Source organism: Syzygium oleosum, unplaced genomic scaffold, assembly GCF_021117445.2.
Source record: "Syzygium oleosum isolate NSW1041296 unplaced genomic scaffold, Sole_v2.1 Sole_v2.21, whole genome shotgun sequence".
NCBI lineage: Eukaryota > Viridiplantae > Streptophyta > Magnoliopsida > Myrtales > Myrtaceae > Syzygium > Syzygium oleosum.
In genome coordinates, this window is record NW_026607505.1 from 1,757,975 (window position 1) to 1,777,401 (window position 19,427).

The following is a 19,427-nucleotide window of genomic DNA, read 5'->3' on the forward strand; positions in this document are numbered from 1 at the left end:
TCATGCCATAATCAATTGAATTAACATGTAAATGTTCGTTGAATCTTGCGAGGACAAAGCCATTAGCAAGTACCAACCGACTACAGGTTGACATTTACATCGAGTCTTGTTGAACGAAAGCTGCACGCAAGCCGGCTAATTAGTAGCTTAAATTAAAGAATAGTGAGATTAGATTGGTTTAATCTTTATGGTTTCATAATTCATTATTAGCTGGCCGCTTACCTTACAAGTATTATCTGATGGAGTTGGCAAGTATGGAGGGACAATCTTACCGTCAAAAGCAGAAACGACAAGGAAGCTCAAGGAAACGGTTTGAGAACACTTAAGCTAATTAATTAATTAATTATAATTAATTAATCGATTTCACAGTTAATTTTCAGATTTCTTATCCATGAGAGCCTAGGATTGATTCTGCTTAATGGTCAAAAAGATGATTTTTTTTATAATGGGGAATTTTTCTTTTTCTGTCTGTGGAATCCACATAGCTTATATGTTTTCCAATTAAGAGAATTTTTACCAATCCTGATGCAAAGGTTTAAAGCAGATTTCAAGCCTTTTCTTTTCCCATAAAGCAGATTTTATGCCTTCACTTTATTTCCTTCTTTTTTTTGATTTTCCGACTGAAGATTTGACACCTCGACTTTTCATGTTCCTTTCCATACGTGCGATGGATCAAGTGCAAGGTCCATTTGTAAGGACTTGAACGACTAATGATTGGCCCAAATGGGTTTTTCAAGAAGTAGGAAAAGGCCCATTTCACTAAATTTTCTGGGTAAGTAAAGGCCCATTTCATTATAATTACGCTTCGCACCCAAATACAAAACAAAGAACAAGAAAAATTGGTAGAAAAATGAACTTTATAAACCGCTTCTATCCTCTGGCGGGAAAGAAACAACTTTGTTTTTCGCAAACAAAAGTGAAACCCGAAGCACCTTATTAGCTCAGCCATGCCAAAAAATCAGTGCTTTAACAGTTGGGCATGAAAGTTGCTAGGGGTGAGTATGGTTCCAGGTAGAAACCTGGAACTTGTAGAACATGTAGGTTTCAGGTTCAAAGGTATGCAGGATAGGTTCTAGGTTCAAAGATATGCGGGGTAGGTTCCAGGTTCCAAAAATTAAGGAATTTATTTCGACGGATAGGTTCTAGGTTCTAGGTAGGTGGAACCTGGAACCTAAAACCTTAAACAGATTTTTTGTGTTTTTCGTGGTATATGTCTTCACGTGATGCTATGGTGTCTCATGGTGTTAAATGATGAGCGTATAATTTAAAACCACTAATCTAAGCTTTCATTTGACGACTTGTTAATATTTTATATTTTTCGTGTGTCTAAATATAAGTTGTGGTTAGTAGATTGTAGCAGCAAGTGGTGGTCATTAAATGTGATGATTCACTACACTTGTTCAATTAATAATACAGGTAGAACATGAGTAGACCCTAGAACCTAGGTAGACCTTTTTCAGGGTAAGTTTTAGGTTCCAAGGTATGTAGGGTAGATCCTAAGTTCCAAAAAATGAGGAACTTGTTCCCTTGGATAGGTTCCAAGTTCCAGGTGAAATCTATACGAAACCTGGAATCACTCGTTCCTAAAAGTTGCTAAAGAAGCCTCGCCTCAGATTCGGTCAGGCCCGTGCAAAGAAACTTTCAAAATTAACATCGATGGGTGATTATTGCCCAAAAAAGCTCTTGGCCTAGATAACAAGTACAATGCCCGTGGGATCCAGAACCACTTATCATCGACGCCAAGAGTTTGTTGTTGGGCTTTACTAACTTACATTTGGCCCATTGTAGCAGAGAGCCAAATTTAGTCGCGGACTGAATTACAAAAGCCCGTAGGAATGGTTCGTTACCTTTTAAATGGTTGTCTAACCACCCGGAAGCCCTATGGGCCTTACTTTGTTCGGATTCAAGTCTTTTGTACTCAAACTCTTCGAGTTAGCTAATGAAAAGTGATATTCCGACCAAAAAATAAAATTACTCAAATGAGAATTAGAAGTCCAATACTAGTGATAAGTTGATCAGAGAAAAATGTAGGTGAATCACGCTAATTTAGGTTTGTAATCTCTAAAAATGAATTAATAAATGTAAGGGGCTTCTAATCAAGACAGATAAAAGTTGATAACTCAAGAAAGTAATTCTCAAACAAAGACAACAAAACTTTGGTAAAGTAATTCAAATAAGAATTCGTCAATCAATACTAATTGGTATTTTGACCTAATAAAATTTGATAAGCTACCTTGATTTTGGTACGTAATTTCATGTCAGAATGAGTAAATTTGAAACGTTAGATGCCAATAAAAGTAAAATAAGCAATTTCTAAACTATAAAAAAGAAGTCAGTACTTTCATGAAAGCGTTGTTATGTTATCAATGAATTACCCAGAAAAAGATACGGTTATCTTTTTTACCAGCAGCTTTTTGATACTTACCAACACTTATTGAAATTTACTAGAGCAAAAATTGATCATACTTTAGAGCATGGAACAATCGAATTCTGCTAATTCAACACCGGGCGCATGCGTGACCTTGTTTCCGTCAAATCATCTTGTTCAAATCCATCCTTAATCAGTTGGGTACTAAACCATCTCAAATGCCAACCTTAGTTATATTTGGCTTACAATGACCATTGTATGTCTATGTACTCCTCAACTCCATGTCGACAAGGCTACGAAGAATCGTTTGATTCGGGTTGTTTAGAGGAAATGGCACCGATTTTGAAAATGTCAATGATCACTTTTGTATTATGTAGTTATTTCTAATTTTTTGAGGGCATGAGTATTGGCGTTCTCAGCCTATACTGCTTGGAAAAGTCATTTAATCATATAGATGCATATAGTCAAACTTAATCTTACTATAGGCAAAATGGCCGAAAGCTTTGACTTGGCCAAGACCAACTTGTGCTTTCCTGTAAAAAGAGGAATGCACTTTTCAAACTTGTCAGCGAAACCAGCATACGCTTTCATCGTTTTCCCATGAATTTCACGTCGACCCATTATTAATATAGAGTTCGCCGAGTAAAATTCTTGCTTTGTCGGAAATAAACTGAAAGCAACATCATGCAAAACTCCCAAGAGATTTAACCAATTTGGTCTAAGCAACTAGTATTAATCTATTTTTACAAGCGTGAACTAGGGTTGAAGTCACATTCTTGTATATTAACATGAACTAGGGTTTCTGATTGAAGAAGTCATAGATAGAGATCTTGATGTGTGTTCGTTACGGAAGACGGATTCGATGACAGTCGTAGATTTGCTCTTTGAACGGATGACCCCTAACCTTATTATGATGATTCATCTTATTATCTGGAGTTTGTTTAAATTGTCTGGGACTTGTCTTGGTTTGCAGTTAAACTTTGTTGTTTTTTTCTTATATTTATGAGGAACCGAATGAAATGTTATTTTGACAAAAAAAAAACTAGGGTTTTTGGTGGAAATCTCTAGCAACAACCCCGTTTCTGGTATTCTTGGAAACAGGCTACACATGAGATTGATTCATCCTTATTTCTCGATATAATACTATACTATTTGAACTTCGGAACATGAGAAATGACTTTGACTAGGAGATTGCAGATAACGTTGAAGATAACACAAGATCCACATAGTCAATATCACACGGATTTCTCAACATTATTTCGTGTTTAGTTAAGTTGACATAGTTTCCCTGGACCACATGCACTTTTCTTATATCTCAGACGCGAGAGGAGAGGAAGCACTCGGCTTTTATTAAACTACAATTGATTTCTTTTGCACAACTAGGGCAAAAGCATAGACTTTATGTGCGGTCCAACCTAGGCCTCCATATAGGAGATATACTAACGACCCACTTGATTATATAAGATTTGCAAGATGATACTATAGAACTGGACATCATATAGACCCTTAAACACTATGTTTAAAGTCGTCGACCGTGCCTAACGACATCATCATTTGCCTTGCGGTTCGATTCGAACGTGTCCTATTCGCGATCAAGCGTTCGACCCTCTATTGCAACGGATTAATTTAATCGATTTCTCCTATATCCACTTTCCGTCCTTGTTAATGGAGGATTTGGTTTTTGTTGTGCAGGCAGATTCACATTATAAGTTAAAAGCATCCAATGGACACATGCTTATATAGTTATGTGTATGCAAATATATATAAAAGAAATGTGTCGGTCCTGCACTTAGCAAGTGGACATTAGTCCAATTCATAGTGCTGGTCTATAAACAAAGGGAAGATTTCTTCTTCTTTTCGTTTTTTTCTTTCTTCTCCTTGAAAGAAGAGGCATGGAAAAGTGTATCGCTCTAGCATCAAAGACCATAGCTATACCGACATGTGCATGCTTTTGATACACAAGCTCGGAACACATAAATGATCGGATCATGTGGATTTCAAATGGGGCCGTAGACAATTCGACGATCGAGATCAATTGGACTCATTTGCATCAAGTTCATGGCATTTGTATGGTCGACTAATGTTCCTTGGAGGCTAATCTCACGAGTCCTATAGATGCGCTCGATCATGATTCAAGTGTAATTCATTTTTTTTAAATGATACAAATAATCCATGAACTTTGGCCTAACGTGTAATGTGGTCCTTGAATTTTTTATTCATTCAATGTGGTCCCTAAACTTTAATTAGCTCAATGTGAAATGTCATCCCTAAACTTTTAATTTGTTCAGTGTGGTCATATACGAAACTATTCTATGTTGTCCCTAAACTTAAATTAATAGAATGATGACATTGAACATTTTCATATAGTCCAGAGACTAACTTAAATATGCATCAAAAGTCTGAGAACTACATTTAATATATTAAAAGTTCAGAAATCATATTACACATGAGATTAAAGGTCATGGACTACATTAAATAAATTAAAATTTTGGAGACCGCGTTACATATTTAATTAAAGTTCGGAGACTATTTGTGTCATTATTTTTTTCTTTTTCAATGATGAAGTTGGAAAAATTTGTCATACAAGTCTAATTCCAATGAGGCAAGAACAATCAATTGGGGTGTGTGTTGTGTACGTAGCCCGACATGACGACCGATTTAATAAGATGATGTAAATGTTACGTAGGAGTGTTCTCTCGATTTCAGAGGATAGTGTTCATATTTGTTTGTTTTTTCTTCTGACTTTTTTCCATTGGTGCTTTTTGAGAGTATCGGCCTAACCCTCCACTAAGGAACAATGCTTCTTTTTTATAACCAGAAGACAATGGAAGAAAGCTCAAAGCACGTTTTGCCCTTCGGGCATCAAAGTGGATGGAAAGAAAAATAATCTATATCTGCAAGTTAAAATTGCAGCCGTAGAACCATACTTTTCTTGGTTATTTTTCGCTAAAGTGTATTTTGCTCATACTAAGTAAATCTCCTCCACAGAAATGTCCACTTCAAGAAAAATAGAATGGCCGACGTCCAAAAACTATATATCTCTCTATTATCTATCTATCTATTTATCTCAGTGATCATAAAATTCTCACCAAAAATTTCAAATAGATACACCTGTGTCACATTTAGCTCAAATTAATTTTCGTGTCATAAAATCTCTTAAATTGATTCACCTATGTCATATTTTCCACGTAGTAATGCTCAATTTTGAGTTGCTTTCATGAGAGAAGATATTACACTCTCGAAGTTGGTCACGGTTAATTGATGAAAAATATTGAGGGGGGTTTCTACAGATCATCGAGAATTAGATCTACAGACATGTCATGTTGTTGTTGGATGAAAATGTGATCAAGTCTCACTCGTCCATTGTAATCTTTTAAGATCTTTGATTTACGACACTTTATATAGGGATTACAACAGAACGCACGTGATTGCAACGAAGTTATGACGGTGAATCTCAGGGCACCATGAAAAGCTCCCATAACTTCTTTTAAATTCTATAATAACCACAGCTTGATTTCTTTTAAAAAGCTCCACACTAGAGGATATTCTCATAATTCTTTTATATATAATCTTAATACAATTTCATATTTTTTTTTATGTTCTTAAAGACCCTTGAAATGTGTGAAAGATGTGTTTTTTCATATATTTTTGTATCATATATTTATGGTATAGGATACCCTATTCTCTCGAATTGCTACATCTATCCGAGTGATCCACAAACAATGAAAATCTCCCTTCGCTACATTTAAAACATTAGGACAAACTCCTCACAACTTCCTTCTTTATTTTATGGTGTTATGCCAAATGGTAGTGAAAATAAAACAAATGACTAGAAAGAAAAAAAAAGTTTAGGTGAATATTTTTGGAATGTGAGTAGACATTCCACCCATTTCGTCAAGATGAACTAGGAGTATTCTATCATAATATAGAGTTCACCTAGGAAACTTCTTGCTTTGTCGGAAATAAATCGAGAACAACATCATGTAAAACTCCAAGAGATTAACCAATTGGGTCTAAGCGACTAGTATTAATCTATTTTTACAAGCGTGGACTAGGGTTGAAGTCGCATTCCTGTATAGTAATGTGAACTAGGGTTTCTGGTTGAAGAAGTCATAGATGGAGATCTTCGTGTGTGCTCGTTACTGAAGACAGATTTGGTGATCAACAGATTCGGTGATCAGCTGCCGATTTTGGTTTGAAAAAGTCGTAGATTTACTCTTTGAGCAGGTGACCGCTAATCTTGTTTTGATAATTCATCTTGTTATTTGGAGCTTGTTTAAGTTGTCTAGGATTTTTCCTGGTTTGTAGTTATACTACTTTGTTTTTTTATTGTATTTCCGGGGAAATAATTAGGGTTTCTGGTGGAAATCTCTAGCAACCACGACGTTTCTGGTATTCTTGGAACCAGGCGACACATGAGATTAATTCATCCTTGTTTCTCGATATGATACCATGCCATTTGAACTTCGGAATATGAGAAATGACTTTGACTAGGAGATTGCAGATAACGTTGAAGATAATACAAGATCCAAATAGTCAATATCACAGGGATTTGTCACCATTATTTCATGTTTAGTTAAGTTGGCATTATTTCCCTGGACCACATGCACTTTCTTATATCTCAGACGCGAGAGGAGAGGAAACACTCGGCTTTTATTAAACTACAATTACTGAAAAATAGTGCGGGGGGTTTCTACAAGTCATCAAGAATTAGATCGACGGAGATGTCATGTTGTTGTTGGATGAAAATGTGATCAAGTCTCACTTGTCGATAGTAATCTTTTAAGATCTTGATATTTACGACACTTTATATAGGGATTACGACACAATGCACGTGATTGCAACGAAGTTACTACGGTGAATCTCAAGGCACCATAAAAAGCTCCCATAACTTGTTTCGAATTCTATAATAACCACATCCGGACTAGTTTTCTACATATGCACACATTCCCTCCACACTAGAGGATATTCTCATATATCTTTTATATATAATCTTGATACAATTTCATATTTTTTCATCTTCTTAAGGACCCTCAAAATGTGTGAAAGATGTGTTTTTTCATATATTTTCATATCATATATTTATGGTATAGGATACCTTATTCTCCTGAATTGCTAAATTTATCCGAGTGATCCACAAACGATGGAAATCTCCCTTTGCTACGTTTAAAACATTGGGACAAACTCCTCACAAATTCCTTCTTTATTTGATGGTCTTACGCCAAATGGTAGTGAAAATAAAAAAATATGACTAGAAAGAACAAAAGGAATGGTGATATTTTTGGAAGGTGAGTAGACATTCCACCCATTTCGTTGGGATGAACTAGGAGTATTCTATCATAACTCGCTGTCAAACCCAAAATAGGAATAGAGCCTTCCATGGTATTAGGCAATCATACATGAAGGGGGGAATTGTGCCGATATAGCAATTGCACTGTATTTGTAACACGATAAAATGCTTTTTCCGACTGTCACTAAGAGACCAAAAAAGAGTTACTATAAGCTATTGGCACTTTCTTTGGAGCTAAAAAACCGTCCACAAGTGCCAATTCTTTTGGCCGTGACATCAAGTATATGTTGACCTTAACCTTGTCTATCCAAACATCATATCAAATAAAGTGGATAAACATTCCACCCATTTTGTCGAGATGAACTAAAAGTATTCTATCATAACTTGCTATCAAACCCGAAATAGGAGTAGAGCCTATCAAAGGAAACAATAACGTGTCTTGATTCAGCTACAATCTCTTCACCACTTGCTTATCAAGCAAGATCAATTCTTTCCAAAGAGGAGATCATGATTTTATTCTTCATTAATTCCGTAACCCTAGCTTGTATTATATAAAGACATCACAATGCGTAGCCGAAGAATGTAACAAAAAATTCTATTCTTGAAACACAAAACACTCATTGGTAATTGCCACCCATTCTCATCTTGTTAGTTCATTGCTTTAACATGGTATCGGAGCCATATCTTGCGAAAGCATAAATGGCAAACCAATCAGACATGGGAGCTTGTACCATCACCTCAGCACGGTAAACCCATTGGCGCAAATGGGTCTTTCGTGTCAAGCTTCGTGCGAGATGGCTCTATTGAACGGTACAAGGCCGATTAGTCGCAAAGGGCTTTCATCAACGCGGGGAATCGACTATAATGAAACCTTGGTCTGGTGGTGAAACATGTCACGGTTCGCACGATCCTCGCGGTTGTATTTTCTCGAGGTTGGCAACTCCGACAACTAGATGTCAAGAATGCTTTTCTCCATGGTCATCTCGAAGAAATATTCATGGATCAACCGCGGTTTCGTTGATCCCCACCATCCTCATCATATCTACCGCACCATCCATTGAGCATCTTCGGGTTTTTGGTTGCGCTGTGTACCCGAACCTACGAACCTATGCCAAGCACAAACTAGAGCCCATGTCATATCGATGTATTTTCTTGGGATATCCCTCGGGTGTCAAGGGCTTTGTGCTATTCTCCACAACAACAACGATTCTATACGATGCTGGATGCCATCTTTGATGAGACCGTTTTCCGTTTCTTTGCTCGCTTTCGACTTCTACACGTCAAGCTTACTGTGTGTTCCGCCACATCAGCTTGCAGGGGGGTGTCAAAGGAAACAATAACGTGTTGGTTGTCTATGTAGGGCTGAAGAGAGGACAATTGAGATGGATTATTTGTGACGTGGTGTGTGGCACCGGAATCTGGATACCACGGGTCCGAAAAGGCGATGGTGGTGGTGGAATTTCAGCAATGTGGAGCGTGGTGCCGAGCCTAAAGATTGTGGTGGAGGCCCACGGTCACGGCACACATTGGCTCGGTGGCCAAAGCGATTGCAGAGTTGACATCGAACACTACCGCTCCTTTGATTTACGTAATTGCCTGCATTTGGAGAGTAATTTGGGGCTGAATTTTGAGGGCCAAAGTGCTGTCCACTTTGCGGAAATTGTTGCCCGGCCGTGGTGACCTATTCACACGAGAAGGAAGCGTTGAGGTGCTTGGTGTGCTGTCCGTGTCATGAACGCTCTGGAGGGGAGGTGATGGGCTCAAGCAAATCAAGTCGTGCCTCATGAGCCAAGAGCAGCCGGTGTAGAGACTCGCGTGTAAGGGATTGGTACGACTTTGAACGGAGATTGACACTGCTAAATTTTGATATTCCGCTCCGAGTCCCCCGAACGGATGAGTTTGATATTCTTGTGAAGAGATGTTCTCACCGATCGAGGCAAGTTGATCAACCAAGAAGGCCGCTTGCTGTAGATATTCCGTGATTGTTTGATTTCCCTTGCGTAGAGTTTGAAGTTGCATTCGTAGATGTGTGGCGCGAGCACTGTTACGTGCTTCATATGATTGAGCCAAGAAGGACCATACGGCCGAAGAGCCTAAATTGGAGAGTGTGCAACGATGTTGTTGTGGAATTGAGAATCCACCCCAAGGCAATTTGATCTCGGGTAAATCATGTTTCATATCTTGGATTTGGTGAACTTTTGGTGACACCATTCTCACTAATTTCAGTGATAGTGTGTGGAGGGCATGGTTCGGTTCCGTCCACAATTGACAGGAGTCGACTGCCCGGAGAAAGGGGAGAGGCGTACCTTCCATATGATGTAATTGTCTCCGGTTAATTTGATACCAACTGCGGACATGTGATTGAATCCATGGTATAAGGTAACCGGACATGGAGGGGGGAATCGTGCCAGTATAGCAATTGTACTGTCTTTGTAACACGATGAAATGCTATTTCCGACTGTCACTAAAAGACCGAAAAGGAGTCGCAATAAGCTATCGGCACTTTCTTTGGAGCTAAAAAAGCATCCGCAAATGGCAATTCTTTTGGCCGTGACATCAAGTATATGTTGACCCTAACCTTGTCTATCTATCCAAACATCATATCAAATAAAGAACAGAGCCTGCCTAATAATTAGAATGTCAATCTTAATATGTTCCGTGCAACTAATGTTTCAGCCGACAAATATACCAAAACCCCACGAAAAAACCTTGCCACGTCACCCTCCTAGGCGTGCCTATTAACTAAGATTATCTCATCCTCAACAACACGCCCTCCACTAATTTCAGCCTAAACCCAACAAGAAGCAGGATAGAAGAGATATAGAAAGAGAGATAAAAGAGTTAGGCATCGCTCGCAAGTGGTGTTCTGACATGTACACCACTTCGCAGTTCAGTACGGCTCCCGACTCGCTGACGTGTCGCGCCTTGGGTTCTCACGTGGTCCTCTGCCATTCGTTGACCTCTGGGAAGGTCAAAGTTCATCGGCGCCAAACGTTACGCTCTCTCCTTCAACGGCAGTTAGGCGCAAACCATAGGACACATCGCGTAGATTATTGGTTAGTTTATTACGTTGCTTCCTGGTATTGCATATCTTCCGGGCTCGTGTGTTCTTCTTTAATTAAGACACACCGCCATGCATGATGATGCGCTTGTGTCTCACGCAACACTGACAAGCTCGTCTCCCTCTCTTCCTCTCTCTCTCTCTCTCTCTCTCTCTCTCTCTCTCTGTGTCTCGCATCCGCGATCATTTTCTTCGAAAAGTTTTAGTTCGGAGAAGACAGTTTTTTGAAGACAGAGATGGCTTGTTTCAGATTCTTTTCCTTTTATATTAGTTTCCCTTTCTTGTTCATTGCCTTTCGTGTTGTTTCTGGAGACAGCACTGGCGATGGTCAAATCATGACCGATAGAGCCTCGCTTGTGTCGTTCATGTCAGGCATCGTTTCGGACCCGGAAAACGCCTTACAAAGCTGGAATTCTAGCGACCTCCACGTCTGCAACTGGACAGGAGTTGTGTGCAACAATGCAAGAAGTGCGGTAGTAGAGCTTTACCTGAATGGAAGCTCACTAAGAGGCACCATCTCTCCTGCACTTGCTGGTCTCTCTAAGCTAACCATTCTTGATCTGTCCATGAACTTCTTTGAAGGTCCCATACCGGCCGAGATAGGCTCTCTTGTTGAGCTCGAACAGTTGAGCCTAACATGGAATCTCCTTGAAGGGACAATCCCTTCAGAGCTTGGTTCTCTTCACAAATTAGTGTACTTTAATTTGGGAACCAACAAGCTTTCAGGTGACATTCCGGAAGCAATCTTCTGTAATGGATCATCTTTTTTGGATTATGTGGACCTGTCTAACAATACTCTAACTGGGGAAATACCCTTAAGAGATGGGTGTGAGCTTCGGGCATTGAGGTATCTTATGCTGTGGTCCAATGGGCTTGTGGGTCCCGTCCCTCCAGCGTTGGCCAACTCCGCAAGGCTAGAGTGGCTTGATTTAGAGTCGAACATGCTGAGTGGTGAGTTGCCTTCTGACATTGTTCGCAAACTGCCACGCTTGCAGTTTCTTTATCTCTCCTACAATGATTTCGTAAGTCACGACGGTAACACCAACCTCCGACCTTTCTTTTCAGCTTTAGCCAATTCATCTAACTTGCAAGAACTTGAATTGGCCGCCAATAAACTTGGTGGAGAGATACCTGCCAACATCGGCGATCTTCCTCGTACTCTGACGCAGTTTCATATAGCCGAGAATCTCATCTATGGTTCAATCCCTCCACAAATTTCGAACCTTTTTAATCTCACTCTATTGAACTTGTCCAGCAATTTTTTGAACGGAACCATTCCAACCGAGCTATGCCGAATGGAAAGGCTTGAAAGAGTGTATTTGTCGAACAATTCGTTATCTGGTGAGATTCCCTCAGCTGTCGGTGATCTTCCTCACCTTGGTCTCTTGGACTTGTCAAGAAACAAGCTATCCGGTTTGATTCCGGATAGTTTTGCCAACCTCTCTCAATTAAGAAGGCTCTTGCTATACAAGAACCAGTTCTCCGGAATGATTCCTCCAAGTCTAGCAAAATGCGTGAATTTGGAGATACTTGACCTTTCTCACAACAGACTTTCCGGGACGATTCCTGATGAAGTGGCGGGTATGAGGAGCTTGAAGATATACTTCAATCTGTCTAGTAATTATTTACATGGTGCTTTACCTTTGCAGCTGAGTAAAATGGACATGGTCTTGGCAGTTGATTTATCGTCGAACAATCTCTCTGGGACCATCCCATCGCAACTCGGCAGCTGCATTGCACTTGAGTACCTCAATCTTTCCGGCAACATATTGGAAGGTCCCTTTCCTGTTTCGATAGGGCAGTTGCCTTATCTTCAAGCACTTGACGTATCTTCCAACCGTTTGATTGGAGCGATCCCACAATCTCTCCAGGCATCTCCAACTCTGAAGCAGCTCAACTTCTCTTTCAACAGTTTCTCCGGAAATGTATTGGACGATGGTGCATTCGCTGCCCTGACAGTGGATTCTTTCCAGGGAAACAGTGGCCTCTGTGGATCAATAAAGGGCATGAAAGCTTGCAAGAAGAGGCGACACTATCACTTGATTATTGTGCCGATTCTCCTTTCATTGGTTGTCACTCCCATATTCTGCATATTCGGATCCTGTCTCGCACTCAGGTCCAAAATCAGACAGAAGCTCGAGATTTTCAGCAGGGCCGACATGGTAGATGAAGAAAAGCAGGAAAGCAAAGAGCACAAGTACCCAAAAATTTCGTATCGGCAACTCATGGAGGCTACTGGTGGATTCAACCCTTCCGGCCTGATTGGTTCGGGCCAGTTCGGGCATGTTTATAAAGGGGTTCTCCAAGATAACACGAGAATCGCTGTGAAGGTTTTGGATTCGAAGACTGCTGGAGGAATCTTGGGGAGCTTCAAAAGAGAGTGCCAAATACTTAAGAGGACCAGGCACAGGAATCTGATGAGGATCATAACTATATGCAGTAGGCCGGATTTTAAGGCTCTGGTTCTTCCATTGATGTCAAATGGTAGCCTGGAGAGGCATCTGTACCCGAGCCACAAGCTGAACCAAGGGCTGGATTTGGTTCAGTTGGTCAGCATTTGTAGCGATGTGGCCGAGGGTGTTGCATATTTACACCATCATTCTCCTGTTAGAGTTGTTCACTGTGATTTAAAACCGAGCAACATACTTCTCAATGACGATATGACAGCTTTGGTCACTGATTTTGGAATAGCAAGATTGGTAAAAGGAGGTGATGAAGGTGTTACGCCATATGATTCTGCAACATACAGCTCAACAGATGGATTATTATGCGGTTCAGTCGGCTATATTGCTCCTGGTATGTTGCACTTGCAGTCTCATCAAATTGAATTGCCACTAATCATTGTGTACACTTTGATGTCAACTGCGTTGTGTTCACTCCATGTCTGCGCAAGTTTTAGTCCATTTACGAGTTAGAAAATTTGATTTCTACATATAAATCATAAATTATTACACTTCCACTAGTTCTTCCACTATGTCAAAAACCTGACCATTTGTCCTCTTCTAGAAATAAAAGCCTAACCTTCCAATATGACTGTTTTGAGAAAATGCAGAGTACGGGATGGGGAAAAGGGCTTCAACTCAAGGAGATGTCTACAGTTTCGGGGTTCTTCTGCTTGAGATCGTGATGGGAGTACGCCCGACAGAGGTCCTGTTTAATGAATGTTCAAGCTTGCATGAATGGGTCAAAAGTCACTATCCCCACAATCTCGATCCCATCGTGCAACAAGCACTATCCCGGTGCAGCTCGCCGTCAATGCCCGAGTACTTTAGGAAGGCATGTTGCGAGGTGATAGTGGAGCTGATCGAGCTTGGTCTCATGTGCACGCAGTATTCTCCTTCAACAAGGCCTAGCATGATGGATATGGCTCATGAAATGAGCAGATTGAAGCAGTATCTCTCTGACCCTTCATCACAAGAGATGGAAGCAACTTCTTCAAAAGGCTGAGATTTTTCTGACGAGGAGAGACGAAGCTTCAAAATTTTGTTGCGTAATAATCGTTATAGGTTTATTTCATTGTTTCTTGACAAAGACGTTCCAATAGCTCAACTAAATTTTTCTAACACATTTATTCGCCCCCTACCGCAATTTTCTTGGTGAGGGGAACTTCATGTTGGACAGATATGTCAAAAGAGAACTACTTTTCAATGTCAACTAGCCCACCCTTAGATTTTTTTTATTTTCCCAGAACCATTCATCTTTCTGGATTGTGAACATGAATCGGATGTCAACTATTCTGTGAGCAGTCACAGTTTGGTTTTCTGTCTAAAGATTAAGTGATATTTATGGTGAACAACATTAGTACGACCTCCACAACTGTAATTGCACTTAATCCGTCTTTTGGCCTACCACTAATGAGACAATTTTCTATTATAAGTAGCAAGTGGAGCTATCTACAAATTGTCCAACTCCTGAAAAGTCCAGGTTAAGTGTTTTGATATGATCACCTCAACGATCAGGAAGCATGCTAATGTGCATCTCAGTCAACGTGAAAAGCCATTTTAAAATGTGAAGACATCTGGAAGCCTTCTTCCATCTTCTCCAATTTGAAATGATTAAGCACGCATCATGATTTTCAAAGGTAGCTATTACTTGCTCCATCCAAATAATTCATGTACAACTACGCGTCAGAAGCAAATAAAGCTAATGAGGGATAATTCACAATGAAAGTAGCGGAAATACATGATGAATCTTGAATTGTATATATGTTCTTCAGTGGAATTCGATCAATATGCCTACCCACAGGTCTTGGAGAATACTTTGTGAAGTTTCTCTGTCATGTTTATGTAGTAATGCTATTGGTCAGTGCAACTTCCAAATCCTTCGCCTCGAATTGAAAAGTTCCTTCTTGACTTCGTGATCTGCTGATGTTCTACGAAGCATCAGTCGAATTCAAAGTGTAGCTTTCAGAACCATTATGCTACAGCAGGCCATATGCAGTAACAGGAATTTTAAGCCACAGTCTATTCACAAGATCTTAACTTTATCAACTTCAGAATTTCAGTCTGAACAAATAGATGCTTTCGAAACATTTTCAGCAAAAATACCATGTTTCCCTTGCTAGATTTTACAGCCAAAATTCCGCCACAGCCAGGGTCATCAACGGATCATTTTGACGGCCAAAACGGTGCCCATTTCAAACCAATACTTAGGAAGATACAGGGAAACATTGCGATGCCAAAAGCTCCAACTCTTCTGGATAAACAGAGTTTGGTCACCAGTTCTTTGGATCATGCTCAGAGGGACAGTGAAGTTAAAGTGAGTAGGATTACACATGGCTTTTAGACACCAGTTCTGAGGGTCGTGCTTGAGACTTTTGTGCTGGTTGTCCACTCTAGGAACCGAAAGTTAAAAGTGAGTAGGATTAGTGACTGCTTTCAAATTTGCAACTGCAGTAATCATTTTCATTATTTAACAGACACCACATGGTCCCTCCTGAATAAATTCCACCGGCCAGAGGTCCTGATAACAACTTTAAAGCAAATTTCTAGCTTTCCTTGCGTGAAAGTGTGGAACACTTTTCCTTGCTGGTAATTCCTCGAAAGCCCGGCAACATATTTAACTGGTAACATGTTAGTAATGTTGGGAGTGCGTAGTAGAAAGCCGATATCTTCACCTAGGGAAATCGCCAAGAGGGAGCTCAAGTCCGAGCCTGTCAACACATCCATTTGAACCCATCTTTACTCAAAAGCTTAAGCCAATGAGTTATTGGCCAACTTGGATATATTAATTGCTTCACACCACACCACTTATTCGATGTGCGACTTTTCTAACACAACTCACATATATATCTCAACAATCTCCCCCTCACGTGTGAGCTTAGTGTTAGGTTTGCTCTCCTTAATTTAGGTATTCTTTTGCATCAACATATCTCAACTTGAATCTCCAAGTCATTGCAATGCACCCGCAACTATACACAACAACCATCATCAACTGCTAACTTGGAATTGCATCACCCATGTCCCTATCTCGCGTCACCAGACCAACTGTCCATGGTCACTTCTCGCCAGACCAACCGTGATGGCAATTTCCACCGGAAACAAACGTCGATCACGAGATTTCATTTTTGAGATATTTTTCAAACACCGTAACAAATTGGGGGCCCACCAATCAACCATAGGCTCTGATACCATTGTTGCGAAAGCCAAAGACGATGAAGCAAGCTGACTGGGAATTGCTGGATAGACGAGCTTTAGGTGTTATTCGGCTGACATTGGCTCGTAACGTCACGTTTAACATCGTGAATGAGAAGATCACTGCGGGTTTGATGAAAGCCCAATCAGACATGTACGAGAAGCCCTATGCGATCAACAAGGTCTATTTGATGCAATGTCTATTTAACTTGAAGATGAGCGAAGGTGCGTCAGTTGTTGATCATATTAATGAATTCAATGTGATCGTTAGTCAATTGAGTTAAATTGAGATTGACTTTGAAGATGAGGTACGTGCTTTGATTCTATTATCATCATTGCCTGATAGTTGGAATACTATTATTACGCTGTTAGTAATTCCCCGGGTCAACAAGTTTGACGTTTGATGGTGTTCGAGATTTAATTGAGTGAGGACATACTCAGAAGAAAATTTAGCGAACATGTGTTTGCTATTTTAGTAGGTGAAAATAGAGGAAGAACTAGTACACGTGTTAGCAGAAGTAGTATAAACATGAATAGATGAAGTCGGTCTAGGAATGGTGGTGCCGTCTATTGGAGTTGTGGCAAGAGGGGGCATCTTAGAAGGGATTGCCTAAAGCGAAGAAAGACAAGGATAAAGGAATTAAAGTTGAGTCTGCGGATGATGTTGCGGCTATAGCGAGACGGTAATTCGGATAGTACGATTTTGTCTTGTCTGTCACTAATGATTCATCGTTTGGCGGATGGATTATGGATTATGGTTGTTCGTTTCACACTACACCAAACGGAAGCGATTTACTACTTATCATTGCTTGATAGTTGGAATATTATTATTCTTGCTATTAGTAATTCTTCTAGGTCATCAAGTTTGACGTTTAATGGTGTTCGAGATTTAATTATGAGTGAGGAAATCAAGTAAAAGAAAAATCTGATTGCATTGAGTGCCTTGGATTCAGTTGGGTGTCGGTATACTTCAAAATGTGGAGTTTTGAAAATTGTTCGAGGTACCTTAGTGATAATGAAATGAATCAAGCACAATGGCCTATATGAGCTTCAAGATGAGACAAGAACGGAATTCGTCTGTTGGAGACATCGGATGCATCGGTTCAATAGTCGAGTTATGGCATATGCATTTGGGGCATATTAGCGAGAAAAGCTTAAAGGTTCTAAGGTTGTTCGTTTGGCGGAAAATATTCTCCTTTTGGAAAATATTTTCGGATAGTCATTTTCCGAAAATATTTTCCTCGAACATAATTTTCCGTGTTCGGCGACCAACATGAAAAAGTTTGGAAACTATGGTTGTTCGTTTCACGTTACACCAAACAGGAACTGGTATACTACTTATTAATGCACGGATAGTAGTAAAGTGCAGTTGGCGAACAACGCGAAGTGCGATGTTATTGGTATTGGTAATGTTAGAATCATAATGCATGATGATATCGTGTGGACATTAACTGGAGTGAGGCATGTTCCAAAGTTGAAGAAAATCTGATTTCCTTGAGTGCCTTGGATTCAACTGGGTGTTGGTATACTTCAGAATGTGGAGTTCTAAAAATTATTCGAGGTGCTTTAATGATAATGAAAGGAATCAAGCACAATGGCCTTAGTGAAGAAGAAGAAGAAGAAGAAGAGCCCGGAAAATGATTTCCGCTTTTGAAGAAGCGGAAGTCATTTTCCGTAGACTTCAAAGCTATTTTGTGAGGGGGAAGGACAATATTTTCCCACGGAAAACGTTTTCCGCCCCGAACACCGGAAAACCCGGAAAATATATTCGGGAGAATATTTTCCACCAAACGAACGGAGCCTAAGTGAAAGAAATTTACTATGTGGTTATGTTACTGACGAACCGAATGTCTGCAAGTGCTATGACTTAGATCAACGGTGGAAAGTGCTGTTCAGTGCGATTGTTAAAGAAACCACAGAAATTGCAGAGTTAATTCACTTTTATGTTCGCAGGTTGTCGCGATTTCCTTTGAAGAAGAGTGCCAAAATTTATGCTAACAGTTGTTGATGATTACTCAAGGAAGACTTGGGTGTTTGTGCTTAGGCAAAAGTTTGATGTTGTTGTCAGAATCAGGCAGTTGATAGCTTTGATCGAAAAAGAGACTGGCAAAATGATAAAGCAGGTGCAGACTAATAATAGTATGGAGTTTTGCTCGAAATTGTTAAACGAATTCTGCATGAAGGAAGGCATTATGAGATATCGCACTAATGTCAGTAAACCACAACATGTTGCAGAGTTGATGAGCAGAATATTACTAGAGACGGCCCATAAAATGCTCTCTAGTGTTGGTACGGCTAGGAGATTTCTAGCGAATGCGCTTAGTATGGCGAGCTACCTGAAAAATAGATCCTCATTGACTGCGATTGGATGTCGGACTCTCGAAGAAGTGTGGTCAGGTAACGTTACTGATTATTTTGTTATTAGAATATTTGGTTGCCCATGTTATGCTCGAGTTAGTGATGGTAAGCTCGATGGAAGGGCAAGAAAGTGCATGTTCCTAGGTTATACACAAGGTGAGCGGGATTATAAGTTGTAGTGCCCGGAATTAAATTCACATGTTATCAGCAGAAAAGTTACATTTGACAAGTCTCCAGTACTTCTGGCTAAGAGTGATTATAGCAGTGTTTATACGGATCTGAACGGTATTCAACTTGAGGTGGAGTTGCAACCAAAAACTCCTGAGGTAGCGGGTACGAGCGGAGCAATTGACACAAAAGGTGCTTGTAGCGAGGTAGAGCCTATTGAGCCAATATTTACTATAATTGCTGAAATTGACAATGTGTGTATTCGATCTCCTGACAGATATGCATGCAACGATGGTTTTGCTTTATCTGCGGTTGAGAAGATTGTGTCGGAAAATCCTTATGGAGCAATTAAAGGTGCAGGTAAAGTTGGTCTTCTAATGAGATCCACGGTTATGGCGAAGTTCAAGCGAGACTTGGACTTAAAAAACATCTATGGCGATTGAGCCTATTGGGGTTGTGGGAGAGTAGTAGCGAAGTTCCAACGAAGCGAATGTTACTTGGCTCAAACTTCGAGCCAATGTGGAGATTGTTAAAATATGTCTTGAGTTT

At 40.0% G+C, this 19,427-nt stretch overlaps 1 protein-coding gene across 1 annotated transcript; it reads left to right on the forward strand.

The window, feature by feature from the left end:
- The first annotated feature begins 10,955 nt into the window (after positions 1-10,955).
- Positions 10,956-14,166, forward strand: LOC115677273 (putative leucine-rich repeat receptor-like serine/threonine-protein kinase At2g24130). The gene is made up of 2 exons (XM_030600402.2): positions 10,956-13,515; positions 13,772-14,166. The coding sequence occupies exons 1-2, from the start codon at positions 10,956-10,958 to the stop codon at positions 14,164-14,166; spliced, it is 2,955 nt and encodes a 984-aa protein (XP_030456262.2).
- The last annotated feature ends 5,261 nt before the right edge of the window (positions 14,167-19,427 follow it).